Consider the following 26898-nt stretch of genomic DNA (forward strand, 5'->3'; position numbering starts at 1 on the left):
CAGGTGGACACGCGTCTAATCGAGGATTTTCTACTGTCGTTACAGTGTGCAGTCTTCACGTCTTGGTAAAGTTTTCAGCAACCGGATCATCACTTCGCCGCACACTGCACGTGTGAAAATTGGATTCCCAGCGTATCATGGTCCGCACTACCCACTGATCCTGCGGCTGGCGTCTGCCTGTTAAAGATAACCACGTCACGACATCGGAAGTGACAAGTGCCACCATCATCTACAAATGTGGGTGTCGCTGCAGTGGCCTTCTCATTTGGCAGCAGCAGTGGCCGCGTGTGGACAGGCGTCTAATCGAGGATTTTCTACTGTCGTTACAGTTTGCTGTTGCTGTCTCTTGTTTTAGTAAGCCTCCTAATGATAGTTTGCCCACTACTGCTGCCCATTTTACCAGTTCTTGTGAATATTCTTAAAGTATTACCGGATCTCTCGAACTACTTTCCAATGCGTCGGAGAGAATGTCTGACTGTGTAACGAATGTGAGGTTGCCATTAACAAAAATGGTGGCTATCTACTTTGCTGCGATTTCTCGGGACACTTTCACATCAGTCATAATGGTTCGGTAGAAACGAAGAAAAAGTTTCGGGCCAAAAATGAATTTAGGAAATCCTGGCATTGCCTTTCGTGCCGTCGTACGAGGGCTGGCTCCACCGTTTCTAAGGAGCAGGCTGTTTCAGTCGCCGCTATTTTCTTGACATCAATAAAAAGCTTGATAAACTGCTCCCACTTAAGCAGACTGTTGGTGAAGTAGAGGCATTGGTAAAGCTGTTATGTTGTCAGCGAAGCATGATGATGTCCTCGTGAACCTCGCAAGCAAGATGGCGAATTGGAAACGCTCACTGCCAAAGTAGCTAAAATTGAAGCATTCAGGCGCTAGTGCTGATGTACTGGTCATCCGTGCCACGTTTAATGACATGGAATACCATTGTAGCAAGCTTAACCTCGAAGTGCATGGCATCAAGCGAGAAAAAGACGAATCACTCATGGACAAGCTAAATTATATAGCGTCAAAACTGGAACTCCCGCCTCTAAACGAGGAAACTGTCTCCACCATTCATGGAGTAAAATCGAGAAACAACATAACACCAGGCATAATCATTCGTTTTACTCGTCAATCAACAAAGGAGAAATGGCTTGCGAAAAGAAATGCCTATCAGAAATCGAGGCAGATGCGTTCATGATGGAAACTTTGACTGCACAGAATCAAATGTTCCCGAAGACGGCAAAGGAATGGGTGCGTGTCATTAATTTCAGCTTTACATGATACCAAAATGGCACAATTTTTGTAAGGGAAGAAGAGGGTCAGAACGCGTGCCTAATGAAATGTGTGGTTGACCTTGATAAGGTCATTCCTTAGGTCCAAAAACTGCCTCTTTTTCATAATGTCACCATAGTTGAGTGAGGCTTGTGTATCCCCTTCCGAATTGAAGGCGTTTATCGGTTCTGAGCATAATGGATCAGTTCGCTGTATTCATGTTAACTGTCAATCGGCAAGAAACAAGGCGGCTGAACTTGATGTCATGTTTAGTAGCCTGGATCTTGAGTTTCATTTTTAATGCTGTCAGAAAGTTGGTATTGCCAAAGCTCGCTTACCTGGCGGCTTCCGAACTATGATTGTTTAATTCGATCCAGAAGTGCTTCAGGCAGCGGTGGTGTCTCCATGCTAGTGCGAAACCGTTTCAACGGGAAATGTGTTGAGGAATTTTCTTGTGTAAATAATGATTATGAAGTGCTGTCTGTCCTACAAGCGCGTATGGTTTATTCAGTTTTTTTATCGTCCACGAAATGGTAATACTGATTGCTTTCTTCATTTTTTTCAAAGGCTTTCTGAATATGTTTCTGATTTTTGGTACAACATTATCATCGGAGTTGATATCAACATAGATATTAGTGTTTACACCGTTCTGAGGCGTGAATTAGAGCTGCTGTAGCACTCTTATGGCTGCCTAGTGTCATCTGTTCCCCTACTAGAGTTACTTCTGATTCTTCAACTTATCTTGATTTGTTAATCAGGATATGCGGTCAGGCCGATATCATATCTGGTCTTCTTTTATATCATATGAGCAACCACGCGCCAATTTTTCTTAGCTTGAAACGCAAAGCAAAATATAAAAATAAACGACCTCCTATATTTCAAGGAATCACCAGTGATAACCTTGATCGCTTTCGTGAAGAACTGTCTAAAGCTGACTGGAGTGGCAATTATGCTTCCCGATGCGCGGACACTGCGTACGATCTTTTCACTGACACTTTTAGTACTTGTTATAAGAAACATTTTCCCTTCAGTTTCAGAAAGCCTCGCGCCTCCCGAATTCGTCAACCGTGGATCGCGAATGACCTATTTAAAAAGTTACAGAAAACAAAATTTTTTAACAGGTTCATTATCTCCAAAGTTCTTGGTAACTTGCGATTCTTTAGGTCATTCCGTAACCGGCTTACAAAAGAGCCATGTTCGGCTCGAACCGCGTATTTATGAAAAAGCTTGGCAACACGCCAAAATGATAGCCGTAAAATCTGGCACAACCTAAACACCTTAATCAATCGATAACCATGTCCTACACCTGAAATGCGAAGCGCTTTCCAGTTGTTTCAACGATCATTTCACCAGTATCTGTCACCAAACTGCCAGCCTGAGCGCTACCCATTTCTCTTATGCTCACTGCATGGAATCGCTGTTTTTGTACCCCACAAACGGACTTGAAAAACACTGATTTTTCGTCAATTGATTATGATTATGATGAATTTTTATAGCGCAAGGGCGTCTATGGCCAAAGAGCGCCATGGCACAAGGTATTTTTTGATTACACAAGGTGGGGTCAAAGACCCATTTTCTAAGCATTTCGGCCCTTACTAACCAAGCACCAGGACAAGGGAAAGTTTTTACTCATTGCATCGCTGGTGGGTATCCGGCGGCACTGCAGATTGAACCCCGCACCTCCCGCATCGAGGCGGATGCTCAACCACTCGGCCACCGCTGCGGTTTTCCGTGAATAGAGTAACAGTAGTGCCTGTGATGCTGATGGCCTGCAGATCAGGCCTGTTAGGTATGTGCTTGACATTATTTCACATGTTCTTGCCCATCTTTACAATATCTGTCTTTTACAAGGCCAGTTTTACAAAAGAATGATGGTTGAAAAGGTGCTTGATCTATTCAAAAAAGGTTACAAAACACATATTTCGAACTACAGACCACTCTTCATGCTCCCGATTTCCCTGAAAGGACTTTGGAAGACAGTAGATTTAGGTTATCTCGCTTTCTTGACAAGCATAACTTATTATCCACGCATCAGCATGCTTTCCACCAATGCATGTCGACTGAACAGGCACTGCTTAACCAGAAGGAACTCATCCTAGAAAACTTTGAGGCACGTTTATTAACCTTAGGTGCGTTTGTCGACTTATCGAAAGCTTTCGATTCTATTGATCATAAACGTTTAGTTCGTAAATTGATTTATTTCACATTCGAGGTACTGCCCTCGACTTAGTGTAATCATACCTGAGTCACAGAAGACAATTTGTGCATGTAAACGACTCATCATCTAATGTTCTTTCTGCTCATGTACGTGACCCTCAAGGAATCACATTGAGCACTCTTTTGTTTAACAATTTCGTCAACGATCTCCTTATCATTGATATCGACATATCGACACCACGTACATTATGTATGGCGACGACATCACACTTCTGCTTTCTTCCAAATCCCCAGATGATTTTGCCCTACGTGCTAACAGAGTGCTTTCTAAATTACATCAGTGGGCACGAAAACGGTCTAATAATCAACACGGAAAAAACCAAAGCCTTACTCTCTGATCGAAAAATTATGAATGTCGCATTACATGTAGATATTGTGCTTAACACCTGTACAATTTAAGTCGTACGATCAATCAAATGGTTGGGTGCGCATTTTGATCATTACATGTCCTGAAACTCCAATTTGCATTTCCTCGCTGGCTAACTGCCACAGTGGCTAGGTGTTGTTCATTATATCAGGTACTTTCGTCAATCCGTAAAACTATTCATTCATGATGCACTTTTTCTCAGTCACATTAGTTACTGCTGTCTCATGTGGGGGACAGCTTCAAGTGCAAACATTTATAAGCTGTTTGTTTTTCAGTTCTCTATGTCATATGCAATAAGCCTCACGATTTATATTCCGCTCTTCTCTTCAGTGCGCTCAGAACTCTATAATTGCCTGGCTTAATAAATCACCGCTTTCTGTCAACTTACAGAAATGTAAAAAAAATGGGCGTTCTCAGCTCTCTCGCCAATCTCACAAAACGCACAGACCCTTACACAACTCCAGCTCCTGATACTTGGTGTGTTCCTCTCCTATACACTATTTACGGTCAGTAAATGTGATGCTTCCGGCTACCCAGTTTCCTTAATGACCTGCCTAGATGTAACATTGATGTGCTTACTTGTTCCGTGAGGAATCTGCATGAAGTGTTTTTGAGTTCATGAATACGTACGGTTGTACTTGCACTTTTTTTCTGCTTTCCTTTCTACCTTTTTTTCATGCATTTCTGCATGTTCTTAATTGTTATATGAATTCTGCCTTTGATCTTTCGTTCTTATTTTTCGTGTTTGTTTAATAAGTTTCCCACCTGGCCTGCAGCTGCCACTTTAAACGGAGTTTGGCAACAGTCAAGCTTTCTTTGCAGCTTTTCGCCTTGTTTTAATGCGACAGCGTTAAGGAGCTCGTGTCGCAGTAAAGCCGGTGTCGTCGGCGTCTATGGCAATGAGCGAAAAATGGCGCATATCGGTGGACACCTGAATAATAATAATAATAATAATAATTGGTTTTTGGGGAAAGGAAATGGCGCAGTATCTGTCTCATATATCTTTGGACACCTGAACCGCGCCGTAAGGGAAGGGATAAAGGAGGGAGTGAAAGAAAGGAAGAATAGGTGCCGTAGTGGAGGGCTCCGGAATAATTTCGACCACCTGGGGATCTTTAACGTGCACTGACATCGCACAGCACACGGGCGCCTTAGCGTTTTTCCTCCATAAAAACGCAGCCGCCGCGGTCGGGTTCGAACCCGGGAACTCCGGATCAGTAGTCGAGCGCCCTAACCACTGAGCCACCGCGGCGGGGCCTCACACCTGAACCGCGCCGTAAGGGAAGAGATCTTCCTTCCCTTACAACACGGTACGAGTGTCCAGCGAGAATTGTGAGACAGGCGCCATTTCCTTTCCTTGAAACCAATTTTATTTTCATTTTCCTCGCCTTAAGGCGCAGTTCGCGTGTCCACCAAGACATGTTTCCTTTCCTTAAATTGTCCGGGCGAGGGGTCACACCGTAGGAAGAAAGGCGTTGGTTAACTGGTGTCAGGTTGATGGAGGTGATTCCTGCACATTTCAGGCCGGCGAATCGCTGCGACATATAAGACAAGCACGCTGCTTGCCTGTCTTTGTGCTGCTTATTTTGGTGGCAGTGTGGAAGAGGCCCTTGTTTTCAAGTTACTGAATTGATGCACATATGGGTAGACCCGTGGCGGGCTTGTCAAGTGTGTTGAGTGAAGATTCGAGTTTTTGAATTTGTGCTAACGTTAGGTACAAGGCGGCGTACAATACTTTTCTATACACGAGTCTAGTGACGAGCTGCGGCGCTTGTACCTCACTATGCCTGTAGTTTTTGCACCTGATCCGTCGGATTAGCTGCGTTAGGTTTTAGCAGATTTTTTGAAATTGTACAACGTTAGAGTTTACATTGTGGTTATGTATGATGACTCCGATTATTCTGCACGACGTCACCTTTTGGATCTGTTTGCCTAATAGGCCGAGTGGTATCAGGTCGTTGGTTTCCTTTTGGTGTTATGCTGGTTCTTCAGGAGGAGTTCCGACTTTTCTGCTGAAGGCTGGAGTCCAGCTTCGTGTAGTGGTCCACTATGACGTCTATGCTTTACTGGAGGCTTATTTAGACGTCCCTTGTACACCCGGTCTCACACCGAAGGGTAATGTCACCGACATAGAAAGTATGATGATTGGGGCTTGTGGATAGTTGCCTGTATGGATGTTTTATACACCGATAAAAGAGGATGGGAGATGTAATTAATACTTGAGGTGTTCCGCGGGCAATGTTGATTGGGAAGGAGAGAGGCTTCCCGGCCTTGAAGAGGCTTGCCTTTGAGGAAACTGTATGTAATCGTACATGTTGGCGCCACTTCTCTTGTCGTGAACGGATTTGACCATGTGATCCTGTGTAACATTATCAAAGGCATTTTTCACGTCTGTTGCGCGAAATGTTTTCGCTTTTGGCTGCAGAAGCATATTGAGTAATATGTGAAAAGTCCTGGATGGAAATATTGTCGCAGTGCTTTATGAGCTGGCGCAAAAAAAGTCTTGTTTTCATGGTGTTGTTCCGCCTCTTCAATGCCTGTCTTCAATGATCTCTTCAAAGGTCTGGCCAGACATGATGGTAAATATATTGGTCTGAGGTTGATAAGCGTGTCTGTTTTCCCTGCTTTTAGGATGATGGTAATAAGCGATGTTTCCTTTTCGTATGGGAGGGAGCTGTCGCTCCGGTGCTCATTTATGTGAGAGAGAGCAGTGCGTCAGCTGCAGGTTGCGCATAAGAGCTTATGCTATATCAGTGCCCGGCACTATCGTCTCATTGTTTTGGAATTATTCTATGTTTAGTTCTGCCATAGTGAAGTCTCTGTCGATGTTGTCGTTTATGGGGCCGGTGTAGTCCATGCACAATGAGAAAGCTGAAGAGATACCTGTTTCTTGCACGGCAATTCATTACAAAAGCTTTCACGCGCCACTATTAGGATGTTTATGTTTATTAAGGCAGACATGTCAAGAGTCGATAATTATGATGGAACACAGAGCTAAAGGAACGGGACAGCAGAGAACCGACACATACGAGAGGTGACTAGACGCAGCGCTAACGTGTGTGTGTTCTCTTGTGTACCGTTCCTCTAGCTCTGAGTTCCATCATAATATTCAGTGACCAAATCACCCAATAACGTACCTAATGCAACAGTCGATAAAATGTGTGCGAAATTTCTCCCGGGGGCAGCCACTTCCTAGACGGCCTTTCCATATCAAACGTGCGTCTACTCCTGTAACTCCGGAGATGACCTGCACAAGTCGTGAGCACTCATGCCCGAGGGAGGTACATCTGCGTGTACGTGCCTGTTCACGACTGACAGAGGCGCACTCCTTCGCAAATGAAATAGATATAGAGAAGTAGGTACGAGAGGTCACGGTGACATGTTAGCACCAGCGGGATCTACAGTCAGTAAGACCGCTGCGTTAAGGCAGCCAGCAGAGATCCAGCTGCCGGGGCCACCTGCTTCTTCACGAGGGTCCTGTACACCTCGGCCTTAGGAGACGGCGCAGCATAACTCAGTGGCACGCCATCTGGACACATGTTTTGGCTGACCATTTTTAAACACAGCCAGTGCGAAACGAGTCCTTGGAGCAGCAGCCTCATCCGCTTGGATGATTGGTCGGTCGGCGCCGTGCTCTCCCCGCGACCTCTGGAATGAGTGGACTGAAGGTGCGGTTAAAGAATACCAGCGTCAATAATGACTACCGGTCACGAATAAAATGTGCTGTAGATGTGAGCGACTGCTTCTACTGACAGACTGCTCAGATCTTTACCAGAGCTACTTTAAAACGTGGAGGTGCTCACCTTAGACTTTTAGTGCCCAAATTATTACACAATAAAAGAAAGCCGCATCCAAAGCCAATATTAAATTTTTTTCTAGCCTCCTTCGAATTTGAGGTATTGATATTCAGCGAAGACGCAATAATGATCATTTAAACACTTTTTCGCAGCTAGTTAGAGTTGGATAACGGCGAAATTGAAGGTCTTGAAGCAACCAGAAGGGCCAGAGACAAAGATTTTTTTTTTCAAAAAACGTCTTGCTATTTTTTGCGCAACAGTCATCACAAAACTGCTCCGTTTTTGCTAATGATCTTCACGAGCAATATCTAAATGGCTGTTTGGGGAAAGAAAGTTTTTAACAAATTACGCGTTTCGTTTTTTTTTTTCTTGCTATACAACGAATATTTTGTTTCGTAAATTGCTAGGCCCATGCGCACCATTACAACATCTCATTCGGCCTAGCCGGCTTAGCTCGTAAGCTGCATAAGCATTGTTGGCAGAATCGCTACGGCCAAATAAAAGGCACAGCGTGGGTAGTGCGGATTACGCATGTACTGGGGACTTGCTTCGCACAGCTACTTGCGTAGTATACCTTGAGCAGAAGCCACTGCATAGGGGCGGCAAGCGTTAACAGATGTTTGAAATATTTACCAATTAAATAAAGGCGGCCGTCTATATTTGGTTAAACCCCTCCGCTCAGCGTGGGGTGGCGTCTTGAGCATTTTGTACTGGGAAGCTAAATTTTCCTAAAAACGCATTTCAATACACAATTCCGGTTTAGCGCGGGTTATATGAAGTCTTCTAGGTAGATGAAAACTGCGCTTGATACAGAGCGCGATCCCCCTTTTTTAAAATAATTTCAGTGGTTGGGTAGCAAGTTGCCTTCGTGCTTTAAGTTTCATGCATAATTGAAAAACAGTACGCATATGAGTCGCTGTACATGGTACAAAAAAAATGAGAGAGCAAATTGTATTTTGTGTTGTTTAACGCCTCGAAGCGAGAAATGGGCTTTGAGGGACGCTGTAGTGGTGGGCTAGGGATTAATTTAGACGACCTGGGTTCCTTCAACGTGCATTAGATCGCACAGAGCACAGACAGCAGTGCAAAATAGTTTTACTTGCTCCTACCACTCTACGGAATATAAAAAAAAATTAAAATAATGGGATGCCCTTGATGTGCACCGTTTTACGGAAACGTAAAAATATTGTGTTCCATTTGAAAAGCTGATGCCTGTATGTAGCGAACATTTCCGTCACTAGAAATATTATATTACAATACACATTAAATATTTGAAATTTACGCATCTTAAAAATTCATCATTATCATCATCAGCCTGACTAAACTCACTGCAGGGCTAAAGCCTCTCCCGTGTCTCTCCAATTAAGCCTGCCTTTTGCCAGCTGCGCCCAACCTATGCCTGCAAACTTCCTAACCTCCTCCTCATCACAACTGCGCCATTTGCGAGAGTCCCACAAAATCGAGCTAGTTAGTTTGTATGCAGCTCAAGCAGCACGTGCCGCAACCAATGTCTTGACGTTCACGTGACTATCGAGCTAAGGGGGGGGGGGGGGGCGGCTTTTGGAAACAGAATCCTGGACTGAGGACCCGCTCATCTTCCCCTAATTCCCCCCTAACTTTTTTCCCCAATAAGCGGTTTCATCATCAGTATCTCGCGGAGACAATTAGGACGCGCTCCGCCGTAGCAGTCACCTGCCGGAGTTGCTCGCCACGACGAATATGTTCAGGGGACATCTGATGCGGTACAAGCTTCATTACTCCAACGCAACTTTAAAAACGACGCGAGGAAATTCTGCCTCCCGGCCAACTTTTGAAATTCTTAGCAACCATTCGTTGTGTAGCTTTTTATTATCTATTTATTATTTCCTTCCTCATTCATTTTTACTGTTTGAATGCGTTGACATTTATTGCATCTATTGTCATCCGTTGTTTTATCAACTATGTTATCTCTCTTTATCGTTCTTGAACGCATGTGTCTCTGCGCAAAGTCATACAAGAAAAAAAATCTGTTGCATAGAGCTAGCACGCTCGCTTTGCGGCACAATGGAAATAAGTATAATCATGAATGTCCACTAATTAACTTATTCATAATACCGTGCAATCAATTTTTTAGTTAATTTTTTTGCATGTCCCTTTTAGTTTTTCACGTCAATTCAGACCCCTCAAATCACTATGCCACCTTTGAGGTGACAAGCAAACATGATTTGCTACGAGGGTTGTGACATCACAATACCTTTGACCAATGAGGAACAAGCATTCCAAAGACTCTGGGCTTTGCGTCGAACGGGAAGTCTAACGCTATCACGTTAATAGGGCAAATTAGACCTACACCGCATCTTAGTCCCCGAGTGGAGGAGACAACCTCTGGCTGCGTCGCTTTGGAGTGCGTCTTAGAGGGAGTACTAGTAGCTCATTGAGGCTTCGGCACAGCACACGATGGCCTAATGCTCGTGAATTTAGCCCTTTTCCCACAGTGAAGAATGCATTCCTTGGATATTACCAGCCCTTATGTGCCCCGAAAGAAATCGAAGGATTGAGAGCTCTCTTTTTATTTAAAGCGAGATGATGTACTCACCTCCTGAATAACGCAAGCGGCTATTTGCCTGCCACAGTGGCGGGGCCTGCCTCAGTGACGGCCTGGCTATCGCCGTCCTCCGCCGTCTCTTTAGGCGCGGTGGCCGGCTTGGCAGGGACGTTGGCCAGGTAGGCTGCGTCCGGCAAAAGTTCAATGGTGGTGGAGTTTTTCCTCAGCGTGCGAACCCGCTCATAGCAGACACTGCGCCAGGAGGGAAGACAAGCACAGCATGCTTGGATGGAGTGGGCCGTACGTCAGCAATAGCATTTTGGCTGCATTCAAAGCTGGCGTGGTTGTCTATAGTATGATCAGTGGTCAACACATTCTACATCAGAATCAAGGTTTAGTTTCGGCTGCATTGAAAACTGATAGGTCGATAACTCTGATCGCACTGAAGCAATGCAGTTAAAGTGGAACGATGCTTAGTGCTGCTCATACGTACGTTGAAAGCTTTGGTGCACAGAAAGGGAACCCAATGAGGCATAAACGAATTCTGAATTTTGAACTTTTATCATTCCAGAGCAGCCAATGCAATGTTATATAAGGTTCATAATAGGCAGCCTCCCCTTCCTTAACATCATAATTTTGTAATGTCGTTAGGTCTGAAAAAAAAATAAAATAAAACAAACTCAAGAGAAATTATACCTTCTCTCTAGATCGCGTAAAAACGTTTCAAGCTTAGAAGCGTTCTCCTTAATACTATGGCTGCACTTGTACATCTCCGCAGTATAGAGCGATATTATGTTAAGAGAACTTACGGTTAGCTATTGAAGCAGTATAAGAGTTAGCTGCCATTAGAGACTCTTGCGGATTTGAGCCTTCGCGGTAACTTTTGCGACCTATAGAACTAATAGAGTGCAGCAGAGATAAGGGATGAAAAGACAGGCCCAAAAGAAAGGACAGATTTTATTTAAACGCTGAGGCATCTTAAGCAGCTCGGAGGCTTCAAAGCAGGATGGTTGTCACAATATTTAATTGTGCAGCCCAGAAAGGATATTTCTGTGCTTTGGCAACTTTTCCAGAAACCCAGAAAGAGTGCAGTTTGTCCGTCGTTCCCTTTACTCCCCGTGCACGCCTGCGTCTGAATTGGGTACATCTTTCAAGCCGAGAGCATACGGCGTACTACTAGAATACTCGAACCAGTGAATAAAACACCCAGCGGCGCCGGATCGAGTGAATTTTCTACTAGAGTGTTTGCGAGAGCTAGTAATAAAGCTACTCAAGCTCACTATGCCACTTGGGCTTCATTCACAAGGATGCTTTGCGGTCTGCCATGGAACTGTCACAAAAAAATGCCGGCGGAAATATGCTGGAGTGCTGAAGCAAGCGACGACAACAGTTGCGCGACGTGGGTACCTCCACCTTTGACTGCTTCGTACCAGACTTCTGTGTGGCTTAGATAGGTTTGGATTTTTTCTTCAAGCTTCCAAGAATAAATAGATAATTGTGCACAAAAGTAATCCTGACTATTCTCGAGACCGGCTGCCATATTTGGCTTCTGGGTGCAACTAAATTAAGACAAACGTTCCAAATACTTTTACTGCCAGATCTGCGGTGGCGCAGGAGAGCTCCATCTCAAGGGCCAGACGTAAATGTGGCCTGTATGTTGCCGACGGCCCGTCGTCGAGAACGAAGCGGCAGAGAAACGCATTCCGCTGAACAAAATTGCTGGGTTGGCGTTTATGGGATGGAAGAAAGGGCGCCTATGGGAACGAGTATTCCACGCTGAAAAAGTTTGCCAGTCGGCGAGTGACGTACAACGCGCGGGCGGCCTCCACCACGATCCAGACGGCGGTGAGGAAGAGCAGAAAGGAGAAGACCGCGAAGTTGACGAGCCAGCCGTCGTCTTCCAAGGCGTTGGTGCCGTAAATCCAGGACATCACAAGGACGATTACATCGCCCGTGCCCGCCGCGGTGTTGATTGCTATGCGGCCCAGGTCCTTCCGGCTTTCGGGATCACGGAAGAAGCGCCACAGGGGCTGCACGTGTTTTATTGATCATGACGGGTTACACACACACACACACACACACACACACACACGCACACGCACACGCACACGCACACACACACACACACACACACACACACACACACACACACACACACACACACACACACACACACACACACACACACACACACACACACACACACACACACACACACACACACACACACACACACAAAAGGCCTATCGCGTAAATGTGGTGACAGGAGCAGGAGCAAATTTTGAAGCAGTTCCTTAATTAAAACTTCCGCGTAATCACATGACTCATTTAAAAACCACACATTTGAATTACTGTAAATTCAATAGATACTTTTAACTACGAAATTCCACAGAAGTGTTATACTTCTTTCGTAACTTGCACGTACCGACACGCACCGATTGTCATGAAATCTGCAAGAAGTCCTTATAAAACACGTTCAGGAATGGGGGGGGGGGGGGGGGAGGGAGGCGCTCTATTCGCGCTGCATGTTGTGTATTATTGGCCGTGCGCTGGCATAAACCCAAAGTGTACACCACCGCCTGATGAAGTCGGTACTGAAGGGTGCCGGCCATATACTTTTATGCGCGGTGTATTGAAAACTCCTCTTTCACTCTGGCCTTTTGCCGCGGCGTGGAATGCAAACGAGGGTGGCCTTCTATGTTTCTGCGGAGACATAATGGTGAATTCCAAGGGAGTATGCTGATGGGCCGCCCGCTTTAGGACAGAGAACTTGGATTAGGCAAAGAGCTGTTCCTCCGAATCTACATTTCGAACACAAGTGCTTCGGGCGGAGATAGCCGGGAACGCTTGCGCGCTGCTTGCGGAAATTGTTTCCGGGCTTACTCGCGTTGTTTTGCGCAAGACAATCGAGGTTGAATCTGTCTATGCCGGTAAACCAGTCGGGCCTGCTTCCCGGAATGGCCTGGCATGAGCAACTGGTCTCGGTATGTTCTGGAACACGTGGCTTACAATCCTGATCTGTGAGTAGTGTAGTCTTCTGTGTCAAACAGCAGATTTTCGTAACTAATTGTTCGATTCATGCTCTGGGAATTGACGTGAGGTCAGGGCTCTATATCTGTGGAATGAAGTTCAGTTCTAACTTAAGTACCGCTACACGAAGGAAGGATGGTTTCTTTAATCATACGAATCTTAGAATAATTGGCTGATTTGCGCCAAGTGATCAGTTCACTCTAGGAAGGCTGTAACTCTCATGAAAAGCACTCACCTAAGGACCCTTGAGATATCTGAAATAATTAAATGTGGTCGCTTTTGCTAAAGCAAGATTAAAACTTTAGAAAACGTTTCGAAGTCGTCCATGTCTGATGCACCTACACCGTGACTATGCTGTGCTTGTCTAGTTCCTCTCATGTGGTTCACCATGCGGGAAACTAATCACTGTACAAGCTGACAGTTAAAAAATGTCCATTTCATATTCTATTTTAGGAGGTTGAATGTTGGCTGGACTTGGCGTTTCTGCCAATGGAGACTCTACCGTGACACAGTTCAGATAATGACATGTTATCAGACTCGGAACCTCCACCAGCTAGCTTCATCTGCTTGCCATCGCTTTAGCAAAGCAAAAAACTACAGAAGAGCAGTGCTGTGTATTCCATAAATGGCAGTGCAAGAACTGACTCTACAGCAAGCTGCCAGGTCTTGCAAGGAGCAACTGATCCTCGACCTTGCAATAAGCTGAACAAGAACAGGCGCTACTAAGCTCTATGCGGTGTCTTCTGTTTTTCTTTTGTGGCTGATGTGAGACAAGCCACTAGGGACAAGTGGACTTTGGCAAAAAGTCTACTGCATAACAATGGCTGTGTCGAGAGGACCACTATAACGAGCGTGTGTGCGCACCGTGGCTTTCACTGTCACAATGGGCTGAACGAATCGCGAGAAGACCTTAGGACGCCCTTACCGCTCGCTTTCGGCGCACCTTGATGCGCGCGCGGCAGACTTTGCACCTGTCGGTGTCCCACTCGCGCAGGCAGACCTCCAGGCAGAGGCGGTGGGCAAACGCGATGGAGCCCCGGCAGTTGCAGGGCATCAGCAGGATACCGTTCTCTTCGTCGGCCTCGCCGTAGCAGATGCGGCACACTGGCACGGCCGAATCCGAGGCGGGTATGCAACTATCCAACGCCAGGTGAGGCTGCAGCTCTAACGTTGAGTCATGCACCGCCTCGCCTGCGGCCGCGTTGTCTCCACGTGCAGCCGCAGTCTCAGTGTCCGCCATTTGTTTTGTGTGCTGTTGTCTCGCGAGAATTTTGCTGCGAAACCAAAAAGGAGATGGAACATGGCGAATGCATTTTATACTGTGTGCCCTTGAATGCCTTCTGTATACTTATTGTGATGGCTGGGTATATTACGGCTTTGTTTATGTATAATGGGTTGTAACGTCCCAAAGTGACTCAGTCTATGAGGGACGCGGTGGTGGTGGGCTCCGGGTAATTTCGACCACCTGGGATCTTTGCATTGATATCGCACAATAGACTCGTCTCTAGCATTTCACCTGCATCAATATGCGACCGCCGAGACCGGATTCTAGCCCACGTCATTCGAGTCAGCAACCGAGCAAAATAACCACTGAACTGCCGGCGGCTGAGTATACGATGGTATTCAGCTGACTTCACAGGTTACATCAAGGCCACGGTGACCGCGTTTGCACAAAACGAAATCACAAATACGCCTCTGTTCTCAGCTCCCGCTCTGTAGTGAGCAGCCTTTCGAAATTAATCTGAAGCCCTCCAATAGGGTGTGCCTAACAGTCCCCAGTGTACTTTTGGCAAAGTAAAATCTACTCACCATTTACCAGCTGGGTGCATTAAGGCTAATGTACAGAATAGTATCAACGGTCCTACGCCACAGAAGCTACTAGTGTAATGGTGCATGCGCAGTTGGGAAAGCGAGCGGAGTTTTGCGGTGCTCATACATGATCAATCCGCTCAGCCGGCGCCACCGCGCGGTTTTCGAGACGTGGATGGGCGAAGGGGTAGGTGGAACCATCCCCAAGCTTCACTTATGTGCTAGGGGCTTGGAAGATGCCACCTCTCCGGCAGAAATCAGTTACGAACTGATCGTACTCTCTGGAGGCCTTTTCGTCTTGATCTAAACCTCCTGGGCACATTTCGCTTCCGCTTCACGCTGAATGCCCCATAAGGTCACGGCTTCTACAGGCACGCAATTTGTTGGGAGCCAACCACACTTTAGATGTCAAAAAACGGAAAGTAATGTTCAACGGTCTCAGGAAAGCCCAACAGTTGTCAGGATAGGCATTGAAGCACTGGAAGTTGTCAGGTACTACATATACCTGGGCAGGTTAACCGCACAGCCAGACTACAAGAGTGAAATAACTACGACAACAAAAAGCAGGGCAAGAGATTTGGCAGGCATTCTCAGGTCATGAATAGGAGCTTACCAGTATCCTTCATTAAGTATAATTATAGAGCAGTTGTATTTTTCCAGTACTCGCCTATGGGGCGCACGCTTAGAGGGTACCTTAAAGGCCCCGGAATTAATTAGAGGACAGCGCAGCGAGCTATGGAAAAAGAAATCATTTGCAACATCAATAGATAGGAAGAGAGCTGTATGGGCAGGAAACAAACAGGACTACTTGAAATCAAGAAGAAGAAATTGGTATGGACAGGGCATATATTGAAAAGGCAAGTTAACCGATGGTTCCTTAAGTAGCGGAACAGATTTATAGAGAAGACAAGCACAGCAGGGGGTGTAAGGGAATCTTCTGGATGGAGAAAATTAGGAAGCTCTCGGGGACAAGGTGACCACAGCTTGCGCAAGACAAAGTTTAATAAAAGGATAGGGGAGATGCTTTTGGGCTGCAGTGCATGTAGTTAGGCTGATAGTGCCAATGAACGATTGAAGTATTCAACGTAATGGTTGCGCTAATACTTTCAATTGGAACGCCCCACATAGCTAGTAAAATACTATAGAGTAGGAACGCGGGCCTGGGCGCGACAAGGAGAGCGCGCCGAAGCTCAAGGGTTCTTAATATATTACGTGGTCATGTCGATATCAGCTCACGCTAATGTCAACCCCACATCGTGAAAGGTGGTTATGGTCACAGAACGAGGGTATGCATGTGGATACAATGTGGAACAAAAAGGCATCCATGCGACAGAAAAAAGCGAAAGCATCGTAGATCTCAGCATGTCGGCATACATGTTCAACACAATAACGGTCGGATGGACTACGGAAGTTGTTAGAAATAGCTAGGATTTTCTTCAGCGTTCACATTCATAGGGGCAAGCATGCCAACGATCAGAAGTAAAACAAGCACCGGCAGCGTAACAGCAGCTAATAAAACAGAATACTGGCACTGCTTCAGATGCCAAGAGCGCTGAAGATTAGAATTACTATCGATAGAGTGACCGCACTCGCCTTGGGTGGAATGCGTTGAAACTGTTATGGAATTCAGAAATCACAGGAGAAGCCTGAGCGAAGCGTCTGCGAGGAATCCTTGTGCTGTTTTTGTTGGTCTGTTGTGGAATGGCGCATACTGGGGCAGTTGCTTTTTCTTTTTCGGTTCACTCTTCTTTTGTCTTCTTCTTCTGCGCCATTCCTTCGGAGGCAAAACCAACAACTAGTGCCCGTCTTTTGTGCGTTACTGTTACTGCGTGCATCACAGGCTTAACTCCACCCATAAACGCCATAATGTTTCTTCGGTTTAACTTTGATGTAGTCCAGGGTTTGATGAGACGCCTTCTGGCCAGCTAGTAGCATAGTAGAATGAAACTTCCGACTCTGACCATGTCAGAAGCGTCAGTTAATGTTTCAGACCTCTTATGGGATCTTTGTTCGCAATGAAGAACAGGCCAAACCTTGACTGATACCCTGTTTAAATGCTCCTTCTGAAAGTACTCAATCATGGTGTGAATGTTATACCTGTGCTGCTGCCTCGCTCTGGTATACCTTACTAACCCGACGTTCTTTACTTGCGGAGAATGTCTGTCCTAACATCCTGTCAGTATCAGCACATAATAATAATAATAATAATAATAATAATAATAATAATAATAATAATAATAATAATAATAATAATAATAATAATAACAATAACAATAACAACAACAATAATAATAATAATAAAAATAATAATAATATTAATAATAATAATAATAATAATAATAATAATAATAATAATAATAATAATAATAATAATAATAATAATAACAATAATAATAATATTAATAATAATAATAATAATAATAATAATAATAATATTCAATAAATAAATCCTTATTTATCGGTGCCCAGGAACAACCCTAAGGTTTCGGTGCTGGTACACTATTCACACGCACAAAATGTAAATTTATTTCCCCACAAAGGAAGACACTCAGGGGAGGTAATGCAGCAGTCAAGGCGATAGAAAACAAAAGACTATAAACTAGGCGTGACAGCAAGCATGAAGCAAAAAAGCGAAAACAAGAAAACAGTGAGAGCAGCGGTAAATGAAAACAGCTAGAACAAGCAACAGACATATAAATAACTAATAAAACAATAAACAAAGATGAACCCAAGAACGACCGATAACAGCTAAGTACAGCTTATAACAAAATACAAACAAGAATAAAGCCAATACTAATATGAACGAATAAGAAACCTCTGAAATACAAGCTAGAAATACAATCATACACAATAAGAAATGTAATTCGTGAACGCGTTACAGGCAATCAGGCGTGAGTACACAGTATTAAAGAAATAATATTAATGAAAACAAGTAGACGTGATGAACAATTAAGGAGAAAAAACAACAACATAATACCGGTGCAAATGCGCAAGTGTAGTAAAGACAAAATGCATGAAAGGGGAAGTTATGTAAGAGAAAAAGAGTGCTCAAAGTGGAACGTCACGGACATCCAATATAAAGGAAGGGAGAGAATTTTCGAGTATATCAAGGTGAGGACAAAGAGAATTAAACAACTTTTGCATTCTGTCCAGAGGGGAAAGGGAGTGCAGGAGCGCAGAAACTTGGAATGGTCTGAATTCCCTTATGCTCTTTCGCGGTACACGCAAAAGGATACGCGCTAGGCGCTGAGGGCATAGAATGTGACCATGAAGAAGTTTATACAAGAAAATTATACCTGCTCTCACGCGACGGCAGCTAAGAGAAGGAAGCTGCAGTGAGTTACTCTGTCTGGGACGAGAGCTGGAAGTTTTGCAAGAAAACCGATGTTGAAATATGCGTAAAAACTTTGCTGAACTCTGTCGATTTTTTCACTGTTTGACTGGCAAGTGCTGTTCAAAACAACAGACGCATATTCCAAAAGCTGCAAGCATATGGAGAGGTAGAGCTTTAAGAAAGGAAGTGGCGCTCGAAACTCTCTCGAAAGCCTGCAGATGAAGCCGAGTGTACGCATAGCCCGTAGAGCAATGCGTTTTGTATGAGAGGAGAAGCTGAGGCTACGGTCGAAAAGTACGCCGAGGTCATTAATTTCATCAACCCTGGGCAACGGCCTACCATTGACAGAATAAGAGTAGAGAAGACTGTGCGTTTTACGCGTAAATGAGACAACCTTGGTTTTAGATGAATTGAGAGTGAGCCCATTCTTCAAGCACCAATCAGAGAAGGCGGATATGTCCGATTGCAATGAGAAGCAATTATGAAGAGTATGCATTGCCTTGAACATTTTTATATCGTCCGCATAAAGGAGAAACGAGGAGTTTTTGACCACGGAGGAAACGTCATTGATAAAACAGAGAACAGAAGCGGGCCTAATACCGAGCCCTGAGGAACTCCGCTAGTTGGAGTGTAAACAAATGAGGTCTGTCCATTTACACTGACAAAGCAGGACCGATCAAGAAGATAGTTGCGTAGGAGGGCTACAATTGAAACGTCGATCTCAAGAAGCAGAAGCTTTTGAAGAAGTAATGAGTGAGTAACAACATCAAAGCTTTGCTCAAATCACAGTACACAGCGTCTACCTGACTCCTCTGAAGGACTTCATCTGATGTATACGTCATAAAAGTCACAAGGTTAGTTGTAGTAGAACGACCTTTTATGAAACCATGCTGATTATGTGTGATTACATGTTTGAGGTGGAAGGAAAGTACTTTGTGCAAACCTAGTTCAAAAAGCTTAGAGGTTGCACAAAGAAGAGAAATGGGGCGGTAGTTCGAAACATCAGATTTGTTTCCTGATTTGAAGACAGGCAAAACACGCGCGGTTTTCCACACGCGGGGAAAGGCAGAATTTTTCAAACAGTTATTAAATATCGTGGTTAAAACAGGGACGAAGGTACTATTGAAAGCTTTTATTATGGCGGCTGGAATGCCATCAGGTCCAGGGGACAAAGATGGTTTCAAACACTTAAGACTCTCACTAACTTCTCGTCAAGAAGAACGGAATTAGGTGCGCCAGCTAGAAGGCATACGGAATCGCAACGTGGAGATTTGTACACGGAGGAATAATAATAATAATAATAATAATAATAATAATAATAATAATAATAATAATAATAATAATAATAATAATAATAATAATAATAATAATAATAATAATAATAATCAATCAATCAATCAATCTTTATTTTTCGGTGCCCAGGAACAACCCAAAGGTCTTGGTGCTGGTACACCATTCACACGCACAAAATGTAAATTTATTTCACTACAAAGGAAGACACTCAGGGGAGGTAATACAGCAGTCAAGGCGATAGAAAAAAAAAAGACATATAAACTAGGCGTGACAGCAAGCATGAAGCAAAAAAGCGAAAACAGCGGTAAATGAAAACAGCTAGAACAGGCAACAGACATATAAATAACTAATGAAACAATAAACAAAGAGAATGAACGACCGATAACAGCCAAGTACAGCATATAGCAAAATACAAACAAGAATAAAGCCAATACTAATATGAACGAATATGAAACCTCTGAAATACAAGCTAGAAATACAATCATACACAATAAGAAACGTAATTAGTGAACGCGTTACAGACAATCAGGCGTGAGTATACAGTATTAAAGAAATAATATTAATGAAAACAAGTACACGTGATGAACAATTAAGGAGAGAAAAAACAATATAATACCGGTGCAAACGCACAAGTGTAGTAAAGACAAAATGCATGAAAGGGGAAGTTATGTATGAGAAAAAGAGTGCTCAAAGTGGAACGTCACGGACATCCAATATAAAGGAAGGGAGAGAATTTTCGAATATATCTAGGTGAGGACAAAGAGAATTAAACAACTTCTGCATTCTGTCCAGAGGGGAGAGGGAGTGCAGGAGCGCAGAAACTTGGAATGGTCTGAATTCCCTTATGCTCTTTCGCGGTACACGCAAAAGGATACGCGCTAGGAGCTGAGGGCATAGAATGTGACCATGAAGAAGTTTATACAAGAAAATTATATCTGCCCTCACGCGACGGCAGCTAAGAGAAGGAAGCTGCAGTGAGTTACTCCGTCTGGGACGAGAGCTGGAAGTTTTGCAAGAAAACCGATGTTGAAATATGCGTAAAAACTTTAGCTGAACTCTGTCGATTTTTTCACAGTTCGACTGGCAAGTGCCGTTCCAAACAACAGACGCATATTCCAAAAGCGGCAAGCATATGGAGAGGTAGAGCTTTAAGAAAGGAAGTGGGGATCGAAACTCTCTCGAAAGCCTGCAGATGAAGCCGAGTGTACGCATAGCCCGTAGAGCAATGCGTTTTGTATGAGAGGAGAAGCTGAGGCTACGGTCGAAAAGTACGCCGAGGTCATTAATTTCATCAACCCTGGGCAGCGGCCTACCATTCACAGAATAAGAGTAGAGAAGACTGTGCGTTTTACGCGTAAATGAAACAACCTTGGTTTTAGATGAATTGAGAGTGAGCCCATTCTTCAAGCACCAATCAGAGAAGGCGGATATGTCAGATTGCAATGACAAGCTATCGTGAAGAGTATGTATTGCCTTGAACATTTTTATATCGTCCGCATAAAGGAGAAATGAGGAGTTTTTGACCACGGAGGAAACGTCATTGATAAAAACAGAGAACAGAAGCGGGCCTAATACTGAGCCCTGAGGAACTCCGCTGGTTGGAGTGTAAACAAATGAGGTCTGTCCATTTACACTGACAAAGCAGGACCGATCAAGAAGATAGTTGCGTAGGAGGGCTACAATTGAAACGTCGATCTCAAACAGCAGAAGCTTTTGAAGAAGTAATGAGTGAGTAACAACGTCGAAAGCTTTGCTCAAATCACAGTACACAGCGTCTACCTGACTCCTCTGAAGGACTTCAGCTGATGTATACGTCATAAAAGTCACAAGGTTAGTTGTAGTAGAACGACCTTTTATGAAACCATGCTGATTATGAATGATTACATTTTTGAGGTGGAAGGAAAGTACTTTGTGCAAAGCTAATTCAAAAATCTTAGAGGTTGCACAAAGAAGAGAAATGGGGCGGTAGTTCGAAACATCAGATTTGTTTCCTGATTTGAAGACAGGGAAAACACGCGCCGTTTTCCACACGCGGGGAAAGGCAGAATTTTTCAAACAGTTATTAAATATCGTGGTTAAAACAGGGACGAAGGTACTATTGAAGGCTTTTATTATGGCGGCTGGAATGCCATCAGGTCCAGGGGATAAAGATGGTTTCAAACACTTAAGACTCTCACTTACTAACTTCTCGTCGAGAAGAACGGAATTATGTGCGCCAGCTGGAAGGCACACGGAGTCGAAAAGTGGAGATTTGTACACGGAGGAAAAGTGTTGAGCAAAGCCGTCAGCGACATTCCGAATTTCATTCCCACGAGAGTCAACTAAGTGAATATGACTATCAGATTTATTCGAACGCTTGCGAACGTATCGCCAGAATTCAGTAGGACGATTAGAGGCACTATTCTCTAAATAATCAAGATAGGACTCATGATCCCGCTTGTACAGGCGTTTGCAAAGGGAACGCAAGCGGCGAAATTCATCTGCCCATGTATCCAGCCCAGGGCGTTTCGCTTTATGGTGGGCCCGCTCCTTAAGTTTCAGCGCTGTTCTAAGTTCCTTGGAAAACCAGAACGGAAACTTGCTGCGAGTAGGAGTGTGCATAGGTATGTACTGGCGCATACCATTGAGAACTATTTCAGTGAAGCGACTGACTTGTTCGTCAACATCGCTGATTTCGCTTAAAACAGACCAGTCGACAGAAGAGAAGAAACCGAAGAGACCAACATAGTCGCCAAGTGCGTAAGCGAAACGGGGGGAATTCCCCGCACGATTTGAATTAGCAGAAGGTGGGACAGAAACCGAAGCCGTTATTAGAATTGGAGGATGAAATTTGTCACAGCGAGTAAGTGAGATGTCAGATGACGAGACTCGAACATTTTCAAAATTAGATAAACAAATGTCAAGAACATTACCACAACAGTTTTCAATTAAATTGTGTTGCTGCAAGGTGTTAAAAGCTATGAAATCTAAAAGCCGGTTGCACTTACTAACTACATAATGATTGTTGTGTGAATATGTAAAGGTATTCCAGTTAATACCTGGAGTATTAAAATCCCCTAAAATGAGCAGTTTGTGCTTGCTATGAGAAGTGATAACATATTCAATAGAATGTAGTACATCATCGTAGGCAGGAGGAGGCAGATTAGGGGAAATATAGAAAGCTGCCAATAAGAGTTTTTGATGTCGAGTTAAAGTGAGCTCTAACCAGACAGATTCTTCGATGGTTTCCAGGTCGGAACGCCGAACGCACTGCACGGAACTGTCAATAGCAATGAGCACTCCCCCTCCCTGTTGTTTAGAAGCTGATTCAGGGCGGTCACTTCGAAAAACAGAATAGTTATTAGGAAAGAAGTCACCTGAGTTAACTTCGCTAGACAGCCAGGTCTCAGTAATTACAACAGCCGAGTAACAAGAGGCTAATGCATTAGAAAAAAATACAGGTCCCTTAGTCCGAAGACCTCGGGCATTTTGATAATATATATCCAAGTTAGGGTTGACTGCGATCAACCGTCAGCTCGGAAGGATGCAACATACCATCCAGGAGCTTTCCACGAAAAGCCTTGAAGATGCAGCCCGTAGGCCACATCGAAGGGTCAACAAGCTGATCGTAAAATTCCGCGCTGACTGTGAGGTGGAAGGACGAGTAGGAGTCATATTTCGTTTTCAACTGCCGGCAGGTTAGGGGGGTGACGTTCACGCACTTCAGATGGTTCGTCAGATCAGCCGACGTTGTCTCAGGGCACAGCTTGGAGACGAAAATAGCCTTCGGGCGCTTCTGAGGTCTGGCGACGTTCAGACTGGATGAGCTCGACGAGCCAGTGATGGCTGGGCTTCGGTGCTTCTTCTGCGCCTCAGGCGAATTAACTACAAGTGGGGGGACAGATACAGATGTCGGGCAGGTGGCCAAATCAACAGGTGCCATCCCACAGTGAAGGGCAGCAGAGTAGCTCTTGGATGGCTGGAACATACAGGAAGGACTGCTCGCGGACAGGGGCTCGACGAAAGGCGGATCACGCTGCGATGAAGCAGGGCGCCTCGCAAGCTCCTCGCGTAAGCTGCGAACATCAGCCCGCAGAGAGGCAACGACCTCAGCCTGGAGAGCGAGCGCCCGCGAGTTGTCACCACGAAGGCGCTCATTCTCCTCCCGCAGCTGGGCGACCTCGTCGCTCAGAAACGAGATTCCTTCAAGTGCGTCGAGGAGGAGAGCCCGAAGCGAGGCAAGCGCACCGTCAGGTTCGCCCGTCGGGGAGGAAGCGAGGGAACCGGTCGGGTCGGTCGGGTGATGGGGCTGGTGGGCCGTGGAAGAAAGGAATGCAGCCGCTGACTCGCCACCGTCGCTAGGCTTAGCACCGCCGCAAGACGACAAACACAGATTGCACATGAATGGTCGCGAGCCGGACTTCAAAAGCTGCAGCTCGTCGTCACTCCAAGTGACACACTTCGCGTGTACACGTTTGTTGCAGTCGGCACAACGAAAAAACTGCTGCTTACCAAAAAACGGACGGGAGCACAGCACACATGCGTCCTTACTGGGCGCCATAATAATAATAATAATAATAATAATAATCAATCAATCAATCAATCTTTATTTTTCGGTGCCCAGGAACAACCCAAAGGTCTTGGTGCTGGTACACCATTCACACGCACAAAATGTAAATTTGTCTTCCACAAAGGAAGAGACTCACGGGAGTTAATGCAGCAGTCAAGGCGATAGAAAAAAAGACATATAAACTAGGCGTGACAGCAAGCATGAAGCAAAAAAGTGAAAACAAGAAAACAGCGAGAACAGCGGTAAATGAAAACAGCTAGAACAGGCAACAGACATATAAACAACTAATGAAACAATAAACAAAGAGAATGAACACAAGAACGACCGATAACAGCCAAGTACAGCATATAGCAAAATACAAACAAGAATAAAGCCAATACTAATATGAACGAATAAGAAACCTCTGAAATACAAGCTAGAAATACAATCATACACAATAAGAAACGTAATTAGTGAACGCGTTACAGACAATCAGGCGTGAGTATACAGTATTAAAGAAATAATATTAATGAAAACAAGTACACGTGATGAACAATTAAGGAAAGAAAAAACAATATAATACCGGTGCAAACGCACAAGTGTAGTAAAGACAAAATGCATGAAAGGGGAAGTTATGTATGAGAAAAAGAGTGCTCAAAGTGGAACGTCACGGACATCCAATATAAAGGAAGGGAGAGAATTTTCGAATATATCTAGGTGAGGACAAAGAGAATTAAACAACTTCTGCATTCTGTCCAGAGGGGAGAGGGAGTGCAGGAGCGCAGAAACTTGGAATGGTCTGAATTCCCTTATGCTCTTTCGCGGTACACGCAAAAGGATACGCGCTAGGAGCTGAGGGCATAGAATGTGACCATGAAGAAGTTTATACAAGAAAATTATATCTGCCCTCACGCGACGGCAGCTAAGAGAAGGAAGCTGCAGTGAGTTACTCCGTCTGGGACGAGAGCTGGAAGTTTTGCAAGAAAACCGATGTTGAAATATGCGTAAAAACTTTAGCTGAACTCTGTCGATTTTTTCACAGTTCGACTGGCAAGTGCCGTTCCAAACAACAGACGCATATTCCAAAAGCGGCAAGCATATGGAGAGGTAGAGCTTTAAGAAAGGAAGTGGGGATCGAAACTCTCTCGAAAGCCTGCAGATGAAGCCGAGTGTACGCATAGCCCGTAGAGCAATGCGTTTTGTATGAGAGGAGAAGCTGAGGCTACGGTCGAAAAGTACGCCGAGGTCATTAATTTCATCAACCCTGGGCAGCGGCCTACCATTCACAGAATAAGAGTAGAGAAGACTGTGCGTTTTACGCGTAAATGAAACAACCTTGGTTTTAGATGAATTGAGAGTGAGCCCATTCTTCAAGCACCAATCAGAGAAGGCGGATATGTCAGATTGCAATGACAAGCTATCGTGAAGAGTATGTATTGCCTTGAACATTTTTATATCGTCCGCATAAAGGAGAAATGAGGAGTTTTTGACCACGGAGGAAACGTCATTGATAAAAACAGAGAACAGAAGCGGGCCTAATACTGAGCCCTGAGGAACTCCGCTGGTTGGAGTGTAAACAAATGAGGTCTGTCCATTTACACTGACAAAGCAGGACCGATCAAGAAGATAGTTGCGTAGGAGGGCTACAATTGAAACGTCGATCTCAAACAGCAGAAGCTTTTGAAGAAGTAATGAGTGAGTAACAACGTCGAAAGCTTTGCTCAAATCACAGTACACAGCGTCTACCTGACTCCTCTGAAGGACTTCAGCTGATGTATACGTCATAAAAGTCACAAGGTTAGTTGTAGTAGAACGACCTTTTATGAAACCATGCTGATTATGAATGATTACATTTTTGAGGTGGAAGGAAAGTACTTTGTGCAAAGCTAATTCAAAAATCTTAGAGGTTGCACAAAGAAGAGAAATGGGGCGGTAGTTCGAAACATCAGATTTGTTTCCTGATTTGAAGACAGGGAAAACACGCGCCGTTTTCCACACGCGGGGAAAGGCAGAATTTTTCAAACAGTTATTAAATATCGTGGTTAAAACAGGGACGAAGGTACTATTGAAGGCTTTTATTATGGCGGCTGGAATGCCATCAGGTCCAGGGGATAAAGATGGTTTCAAACACTTAAGACTCTCACTTACTAACTTCTCGTCGAGAAGAACGGAATTATGTGCGCCAGCTGGAAGGCACACGGAGTCGAAAAGTGGAGATTTGTACACGGAGGAAAAGTGTTGAGCAAAGCCGTCAGCGACATTCCGAATTTCATTCCCACGAGAGTCAACTAAGTGAATATGACTATCAGATTTATTCGAACGCTTGCGAACGTATCGCCAGAATTCAGTAGGACGATTAGAGGCACTATTCTCTAAATAATCAAGATAGGACTCATGATCCCGCTTGTACAGGCGTTTGCAAAGGGAACGCAAGCGGCGAAATTCATCTGCCCATGTATCCAGCCCAGGGCGTTTCGCTTTATGGTGGGCCCGCTCCTTAAGTTTCAGCGCTGTTCTAAGTTCCTTGGAAAACCAGAACGGAAACTTGCTGCGAGTAGGAGTGTGCATAGGTATGTACTGGCGCATACCATTGAGAACTATTTCAGTGAAGCGACTGACTTGTTCGTCAACATCGCTGATTTCGCTTAAAACAGACCAGTCGACAGAAGAGAAGAAACCGAAGAGACCAACATAGTCGCCAAGTGCGTAAGCGAAACGGGGGGAATTCCCCGCAC

General features: G+C 44.6%; 1 protein-coding gene across 1 annotated transcript; it reads right to left on the reverse strand.

The window, feature by feature from the left end:
- Positions 1-7181: 7181 nt before the first annotated feature.
- LOC144119259 (E3 ubiquitin-protein ligase MARCHF4-like) lies at positions 7182-16728 on the reverse strand. Its single transcript, XM_077651928.1, has 5 exons — positions 16602-16728; positions 14125-14473; positions 11979-12199; positions 10221-10421; positions 7182-7510 (listed from the first exon to the last, which is right to left on the reverse strand). Exons 2-4 carry the CDS (start codon positions 14437-14439, stop codon positions 10241-10243), a joined length of 717 nt encoding a protein of 238 aa, XP_077508054.1. The 5' UTR covers positions 14440-14473; positions 16602-16728; the 3' UTR covers positions 7182-7510; positions 10221-10240.
- Positions 16729-26898: the final 10170 nt, after the last annotated feature.

The sequence above is a fragment of the Amblyomma americanum genome, chromosome 2 (genome assembly GCF_052857255.1).
Source record: "Amblyomma americanum isolate KBUSLIRL-KWMA chromosome 2, ASM5285725v1, whole genome shotgun sequence".
NCBI lineage: Eukaryota > Metazoa > Arthropoda > Arachnida > Ixodida > Ixodidae > Amblyomma > Amblyomma americanum.